General features: G+C 41.5%; 1 protein-coding gene across 1 annotated transcript in view; it reads left to right on the top strand.

Moving 5' to 3' along the window:
* Positions 1 to 2,047: 2,047 nt before the first annotated feature.
* LOC102850296 (chromosome unknown open reading frame, human C10orf11) overlaps positions 2,048 to 12,381 on the top strand; it is a 31,013-nt gene continuing 20,679 nt past the window's right edge. Inside the window, exons 1-2 of the mRNA XM_006887561.1 lie at positions 2,048 to 2,052; positions 2,253 to 2,379. Of these exons, the coding sequence (XP_006887623.1) occupies positions 2,048 to 2,052; positions 2,253 to 2,379 (132 nt within the window). The remainder of the gene's footprint in view (positions 2,053 to 2,252; positions 2,380 to 12,381) is intronic.

The raw sequence follows: 12,381 nt of genomic DNA, 5'->3' as shown, positions 1-12,381 counted from the left end.
GGAAGGAGCTTTCTTCTGCTTGCCAGTTGCCAACCATTTGCAGATTCTCATGATAAGGGTATTATATTTGCATAACATAACTGGGGAATAATGGTGTATTTGCATGCTGCCTTTGACCAGAGTCCAAGGGATGTTCCCCATAAAGGGCTCATTAGTCGCCCAGAAGGCTCCCTGAGGGGACATGGCCTCAGCTCCCTTGTGGCAAACAGGAGCCTCTTTCTGTAGAAGACTCTTGGATGTCCCTGGACTAACTCTGATGGAGGCTAGGTCTTCAGGAAAAGGCAGAGGTTCCCTGTGGAAGCCCGACCTCCTGCCCCCTCTGTGCAGGTGCTCCTCAGCTCCCACAGAGGACGTGCCTAAGCTTCTGAGAAAGCCAGTGAAAGCCAAAGAACGAAGTCAGCTTCTACCCAAATCCTATTGTGTGTAAGCTGTGGTGCTAGGGACTTGTTATCTGTGGAAGCTGAAAGGACACAGCACAGACAACATGGATTAGGTGTTGATAAGCCTCCATTGACCAGCCAGTGAAGGGGAAAGCTGAGATCAAATCCCAGCGTCCCCACCTGAATCTGTGTAGATTTTATTTTGCTCTCGGTGCCTCTGAGGTAAAAGAGGTCAAGGAGGAGAAAGCAAGCAAGCAGGGACTGCACGTTGGCCCTTTCCCAACAGTGTATACAGTATTGTACACCTGCTGTGGAGCAGACAGTCTTGGCTGCAGGGCAGACATTTTGGGGCTATTAGTTGCCTGCTTGAGCCTATATTGAGGGCCGGCCGTGAGTGGGGTGTGCAGCCAGGGCTGTGGGTCCAGGGAAAGCTTTGGATTGAATTACAAATTCACAGCACATCTCACACCTCTCAGAGATTGACTCCCGGTTTCGGAGTCCCCTTGGCACAGCTCCCACAAGGGAGATATTGATGCCTTGGGAAAGCCCTGGTGCTAAAGTTCACACTCACCCCAGATGTGCAGACATTGCACACAGGCGCACCGGGGTCTTTAATGCACACGTTATCAGTAAATGGATAAATAGCGTGCATTGCATCCTCCCTTATTCCACACATTTTGTAAAATAGCCCGGTGATCCCAGGCGAGCCCTCCCACCACTCTGTGGCTCAGCTGTCAGCCCCTGCAAGCTCAGCACATCTCCTGGGTCCAGCAGGTGAACCGGCTGGGAGTGTGTGTCTGTGTGTGTCTCCGGCCTGTGGCTTGCTTTAATTAATGTCTGCACACACCCGTGCAAGCACGTGTGGTCACTGCACTCGTCCCCTTCACCCCAGATGCTCAGGAGAGCCCTAGGGGTACAGGCCAACTTTGAACTACATGTATAAACAAGACTCCTCTACCTTTCTTGTATTTTTTCCCTCTGAGCCAGGTACTTAATTCTTTCAGATGCCTGTTTATTTACATTCTCTCCATATCTTTCAAAGCTAAACTAAAAAAAAAAAATCCACCTTCCACAAATTAAAATGGAAGCTTCAAGCCAGGTGCTTTGAGGGACAAAATCTCCACTCCACCCTTAAGTTACCCCCAGCAACAAACAACACAAATAAATAACTCCAAAGCCAGAATGCCCTGGAAGAGCCAAAAGCCCTCTCAGACGAGAGCGATTATGCAATTGTGCAGACGCCTCACATGCTGAGTCGCCAGAGAGACACTGAGCAGAAGCAAATGAAGTGATTAGTAAAGAAAAAAGCACAGAGAAAGTCAGCGGCAGAGAACAGCGAGAAAGGGCCTCCCTGCCATTTCCTAGCACAGCACAGAGGAGAACCGCTAAGAAATGATACTTGAAGTTATATTTATTATTGTAAGAGGGGTATGATATTTCTGGGCAGGAATGATGGATGACAACTTAAATTTGTGTCCAGGGAATGAAGGTGAACTGTGACAGAGTTATTTATCTTGGGAATGGAGGTTAGGGTCAGCCGAGGCTGGGTGCCTCAAGGCACAAGACATTGACAAATTTATCCTGCAGGCCGTATCTGAAGCCCTTTGTTTTGGATCCTGGCTACTCACTAAGTGACCCTCATCCTTCATGTTGGCAATGCGTGAAGGATGCGGTGAGTGCCAGCGGCCCCGTCTCCCCCGCCGCCCCCGCCCTGGCTCCCTGCTACTAATTCTTGTCATTCACTTTGCTGACAGGCACCAAGCCCAAACTATTCCCAGTCCTGAAAGGGAAGGTTAAAATATTTATTTCGGCTCATAATGGCCTCCCTGATTTAGTGCAGGCTCATTTTTCCTGTTGCCTTTGTCATTGCAGGTCACTGGAAGGACTGAGCGCGTTCAGCAGCCTGGAGGAACTCATCCTGGACAACAATCTGCTCACAGATGACCTCAGGTTGCCAGGGTTACCCAGGCTCCATACCTTAACCCTCAACAAGAACCAAATATCCTTTCTCCTGCCTGCAGCCCCCAGTGCCGCCCGGCCTGCAGTGGTTCCCTCCCGAGCCTCCCCCCACCCCTCCACAAATACCTGCAAAATGTCAAATGAGTTTTATGTGTCAGCTAAATTAAAGTATGTGAAATACAGTCCATCGGCAGACAAAGCGTTCTGTCTTCTGGCACTCGGGACACTTCAGAGTAATTTATTATAGGTCATTCATAAATGAAATGCACCATTATATCTTCCTGTTGCTCCATTTTAGTGGAGAGATCTAAGTTATGGCTGTGAAGAAATCTTTTTAATAGATAAAAATAGAGAAAGAAAATAATGTCACTGCTGCCGAGGAGGAGGCAAACCTGGGTGTTTGCTTGGGCTTGTGTGGGAGGGCGACCTCTGGTGGGATATCGGGGGTATTGCCGCGAGGTGAACCTGCCCTTCAGGGAGGGTTTGAAGGCTCTGGTGCAAGTTTGGGAGGATAGTCTCTGCAGGGGAGACAAGGGGCAGGGCTAAGGTGGAAGGGAGGCCAGGAAACTCAAGCTTGTTTCTAGCCCTGTCTAGAAGAAAGCGTTCTGGGAAGCTAATAACAGAGGCCTAGCTAGTTACCATCAAGTCAGTTGTAGCTAAGGCAACCCCGTGTGTGTTGAAGTAGCACTGTTTCCTGTAGGGTGTTCAATGGCTAAGTTTTTGGAAGTGTATCACCAGGCCTTTCTTCTGAGGCACCTCCTGGGAGAGACTCTTCCACATTAGCAGTCTTGTCTGTGAGTTTTGTGCAACCCAGCGAATCCAAGAGAAGACGAGGAACGCCAGTGTTACTGAGAGACCCTGGCCTCCATCAGCCGGAAAGCCCTACCCAGCCCAGGATGAGACCAGCAGGAGCAAGTTGTGCAAGATTGTCTACTGCACATGAGACTCTCCTCTGGCCCAAGGAAGGCAGCTCCTTGGATGTTAGAGTTTAGGATCACCATGCATTATTACAATGTTAAGATCGACATGGCAGGAGTTTTTGTCTGTTCTGTTAAATGTATTATTTATTGATATTCAGAATAATGCCTGGTCATAGCAGAAGCTCAAGAAATATCTGGGGAATTAATAAATCATTATAATTTTATTCAATGAGCATACCTGTGGGTCAGTTAACTGTGTTAAACATTAAACATATGATTTTGAGTGCTTACTAAATCGGTGAGACCGGTGTGTTTTCTCCATTCACTTAGACGAGGACAGCAATGAAGCTGAGAGGCCCACAGCCAGACAGCAAGATGCTATGTCCAGGATTCAGGCTCAACTGTATTTGTATTCAAAGTTCTTTTCACACTGCTGTGTGTTTTCAGACTTGAATCCAGGCCCCTTGCTTTATTGGTGAAACATTTAGGACCTAAAGCAGTGAAATCATTTGTCCAGATTCCCCAGTAAGACAGGCAAGGGGTCTGGGCATTGTTCTCTCATAAAAAATGAAATCATAGATATAATTTAACATGAATACATAAGTTAGGATTTAAGAACTATTTCCACAGTAATTCTTATCTCCTGTTTGTAAGATAATTTGTTTATTCTGTCAGATATGCTATATATGGGCCTTAGTAATTCTAAGTTTATTGAAGAAGAAAAGAAAGCTTACAGATACGTATTGTTACTCTTTATCATCTTGAAAAGGAAAGGTGAAGCATTGGTGAAGGAGAGGCAGATCCTCAACAAGTCAGATTGACAAAGTGATCACAGCAATGAACTTAAGCACACTGAAGATTTCGAAGATGACACAGGACTTGCCAAGATTTCAAATGGTTGAACATAGTTTACTATGAGTCAACTCAGTACCATCTAACAAGAACAACAGTAGTCTTTATCATCATGAACTATTTGTGATAATATTCCTCCTATCTCAAAGAGCACTGGAAATGTAGTGAGTTAAGTGCTGAGTTACAAACTCAAAGATTGGCAGTTCAAACCCACCAGTTTCTCTATGGGAGAAAAAAGATGAAACAGTTAGCTTCTGTAAAGATTTACAGTCTTAGAAACACCATCGAGTAGTTCTCTGTTTCGAATGTTGCTAGGGGTTGAGATGACTTGATGGCAGTGGGTCGGGTTTGGATTTGGGATTGATTATGCTTTTGTCTACCAGGTTTCCCAGTAACTTTAATATCTGATGAAAGCAGTATGCCTTGTGAATTCCTTGACTGTCTTAGGTAATCAGATATTCTCAAATAATCAAAGACAAGATTATTATACTAGAGTTTGCTTGATATGGTTTTACCTTCATGTCTTAATACTCATATTCTGAGACTATATCAATATAGATTTTTAAATCAGTATAGATATTAAAGTCCTGAGTCCCTGAGTCCGGATAAACCCTGTCTATCTTGTGTGATCTTGGACAAGTCAGCTTCTAAGAGCCTTTATTTCTCATTTTTAAAGGATTAAGCTGGATGTGGTGATGATTTTATTTTTAAAGTCTCTGAGAGATTGTTTTTGTCCTTGTTTAAGTCTTTTCCATGCTCTGGGCCTCAGTTCCTCCAATCTGTAGCAGTAATGCTGAGGGAGTAACAATGGTACTGTAGACAGAGCTGATGCTCCGGACAAAGCTAGCCAGTTATGTTATTTTAGAGTACTTTATTGTCAATAGATACAAAGACTATTGGTTTATTTTTTCCCAGGATATCATAAGACCTCTTTTCTTCTTTTTCCTTTGGCCTGCTTGTATCATCATCAAGGCTGGCTTACTATACCCTATCCACTTGGTCCAGAGATAACAAGAAAGATAAAAGCAAACAATGACACCACCTGTCATCCTTTCAACTCAATACTCGTTAATCTGCCTTCTCAGGCAAGTGACTCTCATACCTCATAGTGAAAATGTTTCAGGCCCCCCACCAATTTCTGGATTCCATATTGCTAATGGGAGCTCTGGTGGCTTAGTGGAAAGGAATTGCACTGCCAACCCAAAGGTACAACCTACCAGCTGTTCTGCACAAGAAGGATGGGCAATTTCTTGCATATGCTTTACTACTCTGAAAACCTGCTAGAGGATCAGGTAGGGGTCAGTTCTGACTCAATGGTACACAACAAATCAACAACAACCCTATGACATATTTTGTACTTGCAGTCTAATAGTTTGCTGTATAATACGCATTCCCAACTTAGTGGTTAATAACAAATATTTTAGCTGTTTGTGATTCTATGTCTTAGCAATTTGGGCAGGACTCAGCTGAGAGGCTGTTCTGCCCGTCTTGCCTGTTATTGCCCATGTAGCCAGTTATCTAGAGGGTCCGCTGGAGCATGATGGTCTTAGACGGCCTCATTCATATATTTAAGAATGGCATTATTTTATAGATGAGCTTCAGGTCTTTAACAGATTAGCACAGTTTAGGAAAGTAAGTGTTCTAATAGCATGAATTTCTAGATACGAGTAATTTTAAAGCTCTGCTTGTGCCATGTGTTGTTCTTCCACAGACAAAGCAAATCACACAACCAAACGTAGAAAAATGAAGGGAAGGCACTATGCAATGTTTGGATTCAAAGAGACATGTCCCACCAGGGGCCATTTCTTTAATAATCCCTGACACAGGCCTTGACATCTTGTCAAGAATATTACTTCATACTTGTAATAAAGGGAGACTTAAAGCAACTATTGATCTTCTAAAAAGTAAAGGATTAACTCTTTCTTGTAAACTGAATCTTATTTTAAACATGTTAGAGAGCTTATGATCAGATAAGGTTTATTTTGTGAGATTTGTGGGGTTTTTTCATTTTAATATGTTTTGGGGTGATTATTCATTCCTAATTTACCTGCTTTATTGAATCTGCATTTTTCCACTTTGGTTTTAATTTCAGTTAAATATGGCTGTAACAATATTCTGTGTTGTAAACCAGTATAAAATGAAAAAGAAAATAAACGAATAAAGAAAAGATCTTAAATATAAACAAATTTTAAAAACCCCAACGATGTTCTATATTACTAGGACCTGATAACGGAATTGAGAGCAGATTTGGATTATTGGTGACTTTTAGCTTTTAGCAAGATTACATAGTGATTAAGAACACAGACTCTGAAGTCAACTTCCTGGACTTGCATTGTTAGTCTGTTACTTATTGTATGACCTTGAGTAAATTCCTTACTGTACAGATGCTTTGATCTCTCTCAGTAATATGAAGACAACGATAGTACACATTTCTTAGGTAGTTATAGGTTATTCTAAATATCTTGCAAATACTAAATTCCGGTATCATAGTTAATAGATGCTATATAATGGCTAATGTTTTAATAGATGGTATATAATGGCTACTATTACTATCATTATTATTATTATTGGAGAATTATGTGAACTTAGCTTATCTGACTTAAACTACAGTATAAAAAAGTCTAAGCATGATTTAGAGTTCTTTGACTTTAAAAATTCAGTATTACTCTATTAACATCTTGTGAATTGTTACCATTACAAATTAATTCTTAACATGTTTAGGAAAAGACTTGGAGAATAGGAACCTTTTTAAACTCATGTAGGTTGTGGTGGTAGAGTTCAGTCTAGAACCCAAATATGCTAGTTCGTGCCTAGATATGCCCCAGACTCTAAAATCTAAGGGTAGAGTGAGCGATCACTCCAAAAGAAAAAATAAAACAAAACAAACACAACAGCATTTTGCTGGCTGTTCTGATCTCCTTCCAACAAGGTCCTGCTCCAGCTGAGTCAACAGAGAACCTGCTCCTAAGTGAATTTCAAGAACCAAACCCCAGCATCTCAAAAATTTCTTCGAAATTCATCACTGTGTTGCCTCCCCTCTGCATGGTGCCTTTATTCTTCCAGACCATTATTCTACTTCTGCTTAACCCTCAACTTCAGTGTCCTGTCCATGTTTATCTGAAACTAACCTTAGGTTACTTGTTCATCTCCTGGCCCAGAGCTTATGGCACTCTTAATCCTTTGACTCTTTTAAACTGGCCGTGCACTGGCAATGGACTTGACTCCCCTCACCCAATAGTCATGCTCCTTCCCCTCCTCTTTTTCTTTAGCCAACACTTGCTCATCTGTGAGCGTACACATGCTTTCCCTGACTCCTGCAATAGAGATAGATCATTTAGTAATGATCTTAGCCATCTTCTGTATGAGTAGTCAACTTTAAGATTAACTGAGCAAACAGGAAAACATAGATACTTAACTTTTGCGTAGTCTAACAATTCTTTTCCCATTCTCTCTTTGGGGAGTTAAAAAAAAAAAACACCTTATTTGAAATCAGACCAAGTTTTCTGTGTCATTTGCCTCAACACTTGTGCTGATGAGATACTGAGTTTGCATTGCAACACTAATAGTAAGAAAGGATATTTTGTTATGCTACACACCTGGGCTGTGGTAAGGAGACCTCAGGGCTAAGTGAATGGGCTCCTTGGCTGGAGTGAGTGCCACCAGCCATTAACTATGTCACCTTGAGGATGTCTGTGTACTGTCAGGGGTCTTGGTTTGGCCATCTGTGAAGTGGATAATAATACATTTTAGAGTGTTTTCGAGATTTAAATATTACAGTATGTAGAAAATCACTTGGTTTATAGCCAAGTACTTTACAAAATTTTTGTTTATTTTATTGTTAGCCAACACTTCAGTGCTTTAAAAGAGTTAAGCTTAAATTGCAAAGAGCTGAAACACAAATAACAACTCACACAACATTGTCTTTTTGTTGTCCATTAAAGAACTTAATACCTGTTATTTTTCACTGTTTTAAATTAGCCTTTCAAGTAAGAGGGACGTAGTGACTGCCCCACAGAAATTGTGTATATTAATAGTTGTTGTTAGGTACGGTTAAGCCGGAATTGACCCATAGCTGATCATCCATAAGGTTTTCAGAAGGAGTAAATTGCCCATTTTTCTCCCACGGAGCAACTGGAGAATTCGAACTATCTGCCCTAGGTTGGAAGCCAAACTCCTTATGCCTAAGCCACCAGAACTTCATATATAAGTAGTAAGACTTGGTTTTGAATCAAGGCTTTGAACTGTTTTAACCTGTACAGTCATGGCTGATGAAGCAATATTGGAACAAGCACAAATTTCTAAAATTTAACTGAAAATGCATGTTAACTTAAATGAAAAAATTTGCAGGTCAAAGCCTTGCAATGTGACACTTTGAAGAGGCATGCTGTTGTGATAAGGGATTGTAGAGTTAGCAGAGATGAGTGAACACATCCAGTGCTACATCTACTTGTTGAAACACTTATTGAAATCAACTGAGGTACTTCAATTGAAATAATTCAATTGGTATTTGACCAACTCCTGGAGCCTTATTTATTGACAATGTCTTCAATGCATCTTGGACTTCTTCCTTCATTACCATTGGTTCTTGATCGTGTGTTACTTCCTGAAGTGGTTGCATATCAATCAATTTATTTTTTTAGCACAGTGACTCTGTGTATTCCTTCTGTCATCTTTTGAAACTTCCTGAATCCTTCAATATTTTCTGGTAGAATTTCAGCTGAAGCCTTCAACTTGAGAAATGCAGAAGATGGATTTGTTTTTTGGTTGTTTTGTTTGGCATTTTGACTCTGTTTTAATATACCATTATAACATTTTGTCTTACTGAGCCACACTTTCAGGTCTTCTAGTTCACTTTTCTTACTTGATTTCACCCCCTCCCTCCCCCATTCACATAGCTTTTCTACATTCTAGAGTAAGTTTCAGAGTCTCTTCTGAAAGTATTTTTGGGACTACTTTATTTTCTGTCTTTTTAGTGATATCTTACAATCTTCAGATATGACAGCCTTGTCTGGTCATTAGTGTGCAATACCTCATATATGCATCCTGTTTTGGCTCTTGTGGACTTAATTTCATTTCTTAAACTTTGGCTTGAACTTGTGTATGAGTAATTGATGGCCTGTTCCACAGTTGACCCCTAACCTTATTTAGAATGATGATATTGAACTTCTCCACTGTTTCTTTCTACATAGCTGATTTGATTCTTGTGTATTCTATTTGTCAAGGTCTGTATGAATGTTGTTCTTGTTATTAGATGCCATCTAGTTGAGTATCACTCATAGTGACCCAGTAAACAATAGATCTGAACCCTGTCCAATCCTGCACCATCCTCACACTTCCTGACACAAAGAGCCCATTGCTGTAGTCACTGTGTCAATCCACCTAGTTGATGGTCTTCCTCTCCTTTGCCTTCTTAGCATCATAATCCTCCACTCTTCCCAGCATCATGTCCCTCTCCAAGGAATAGGCCCTCCTAGCAACATGACCAAAGTATGTGAGGTAAAATTCATCGTTCTTGCCTCCAAAGAGCACTCCCACTGCACCCTCTCCAAGACATATTTGTTTGTTCTTTTGGCTGGCTGTGGGATGTTCAGTGCTCTTCTCCAACATCACAGCTCAACGGCATCAATTATTTTTTTAACACTTCTTCCGTCATCTGTATTCATTGTCCAGTTCTCAGATACGTAACAGGTGATTGGAAAGACCATGACCTGAATCAGACACACCTTAGGCATCAAACTGACATAATTATTCAATGATTTAAAGAGGTCTCTAACTGCAGGTTTTCCTAGTGCAATGTGTCTCCTTATTTCCTGACTGCTGGTACCAAGGGTGTTAATTGTGGATCCAAGTAAGATGAAGTTGTTGACAGTTTCAATCTCTTGTCCATCCATCATGATGTTGCCTGTTGGTGTAGTAAGAATCTTTGTTTTCTTGACATTGAGATCCAAAAAAAGTCCTCCTCATTTTCAGCACACAAGTTTGTGTCATCTGCATAACACAGGTTATGGATGAGCATCCCTCCAATCCTGACACCACATTCCTCTTTATAGAGTTCAACTTTTCAAATAATTTTCACAGCATACGGATTGAGTATGTATGAAGAGAGAATACAATCCTGATGTGTTCCCTTCTTAACTGTAAGCCATGCAGTGTTTCGCTGCTCTATTTGCCCAACAGCCTCCTGTCACGGGTGTAGTTGCCTTTTTTTAAAGGTATTATCAATGGATAAGAATAAGCCTTTTTAAGAGCCTGATGCAGGAGATTTGATTATTTCCAGAGCCAAGATGTGTGAGACGCCTATTCAAACAGTCATTCTACCTCCAGATTTGAGCCGGACACTGCTATTTCCAACTGTGCCTGTAAAGAGCATTGGTTGCTGCGCAACATGCGAACTAACTGTGGAAGTTTCTAGTAGGGTAATGACTTAGAGTTTCTCATGTTCTGGTTATAATTCTGGTTTAAGACATTTTACACATTCAGATCCATTCAAGTTTAATTTTTTCAACCATGACTACACTGGGATAATCGGCTTCAAGTCCCTGGTTTGAATTTACTTTCTGCCATTTACTGGCAGGACTCCTCTGGCATATTATTTAACCCTAGTTTCCTTTACTGTTCTTTGGATGTGATAATACTCCTGACATTCCTCCATGTATGTGAACTAAAATGAGATAATATGTCATGTACACCGTATATTTAGTGTTCAAAGGTGCTTTTATTAGGCTAAGCTCTGCTTAATATCTCCCTTGATATTGTAGAGGTTACTGTTCACCCTGGAGCTGAGCACAGAGAGAGAGTGAGTGCCCATTCCCACCTGGGAGGCTCCCCCAGATGTGTGCAGCAAGTAGATTCAAATGCCAAGAGGCCCCTTCCGCCCCCACACTCCAATCTTTCAGTGGCAAGTCTTGCTTTGATCTTGGGCCCTTTACAGACAATCTCCCTTGGCAAGCCTACTGATGGCAGCTGGGCTCCATGATGGCAACTTTCTGTAGACAACACTGAAAAAAAAAAGATCTAAGCGACAAGTATTCTGGAGAAGACTTGATGAGGGAAACCAGGTGTGTGCTGAGAACCCAGCTGGAGAGAGTTGTCACTGTGCCAGGTTGCTTCAGAAATTAAAGAAAGGGAGAAGGGGGAGGGGGAAGAGAGCCAGAAAGAAAGGTGCCCCTAGGAGACTCCCTGATACTGTCTCCATTGCTGTGATGTTGGTGAAGCAGGGACACCAAGCTCCTTCCCTTGATTTGCTTCTGGTTAGTTATTTATGCAACTTGATGAAAAGGAATGTGACAAGTTCTGGCTCAGAGCTGGCAGGCAGGCAGGACAGGTCTGTGTTTGTCCTTGCTTACCCCAGACACTGAGAAACCAATTAGAATTCCTTCTCCTATTTCATCTCAGCACATCCAGGGCTGGGGGGTGGGGTGTGTGTTGGGTGAAATCAGCATAGAGATGCGATCTCGATCTCTTAGACAGCATCCAGGGAGGACTTGGGACTGCTTTCTGGTCTGTGTTCATTTACGCGACACTACCTGACTTGGTCCAACTCGTCATTTAATAGTCATTGAAAGATCTAGAAAGATGGGATGGCTCTTAGCACATAACAATACGCCAAATGAGGCAGCACTGAAGTAATTCATGGTGTTCGCTGGCACAAGATAGCTGAGCCTTCTTGAAGCTGGCAGACTCTGCCCCCCCCCCCCAAATTTCCCATGGCCAAGGTCGCCCTTCTACACCTTCTGTTCAAGGAAAGATCCAGATCTTATGGAATTTGAGGGCTTCTGAAATAAAAAGCCCGTGAAAACCTCTTTTTATAGAGAGAATAGCAAGATTGTCTAGCTTTTTGACTGAAATTAGAAATATTACTATCTTAAAAAATGTATCTTTCCATTTCATCACTATTGATTGTAATGTTTTAAAAACTTCATGATGGTAACATTTTGGAAAAACTCTTAACTTGCTTTCATATATAAAGTATAAGATTTCAGTACATTTTAAATAAGTTATATGTGTGTATATATACATATGTATATATACACACAATGACTTATTTTTAAAAATTCTTTGACTTGATTAAATCATTAAGCATTTTGTGATCACTTCAATGCTGGTCCTTGATGCTTATGTCAGCAAGGCAGGTGACGTAAATATCATTTCTATTGGTATTGTTGGAATGACGTAGCTTGGACATGATGATAAACCACACAAATATACCCCCCTGAATCCTAATGAAATGTCACTCTTGTACCTTTTCCCCCAGCCAGTTCTCAGAATTC

The sequence above is a fragment of the Elephantulus edwardii genome, unplaced genomic scaffold (genome assembly GCF_000299155.1).
Source record: "Elephantulus edwardii isolate Elephantulus edwardi_28Jun2011 unplaced genomic scaffold, EleEdw1.0 scaffold00058, whole genome shotgun sequence".
NCBI lineage: Eukaryota > Metazoa > Chordata > Mammalia > Macroscelidea > Macroscelididae > Elephantulus > Elephantulus edwardii.
Note: the sequence above shows the minus strand (reverse complement) of the source record. Positions and strands in the feature narration are given on the sequence as shown.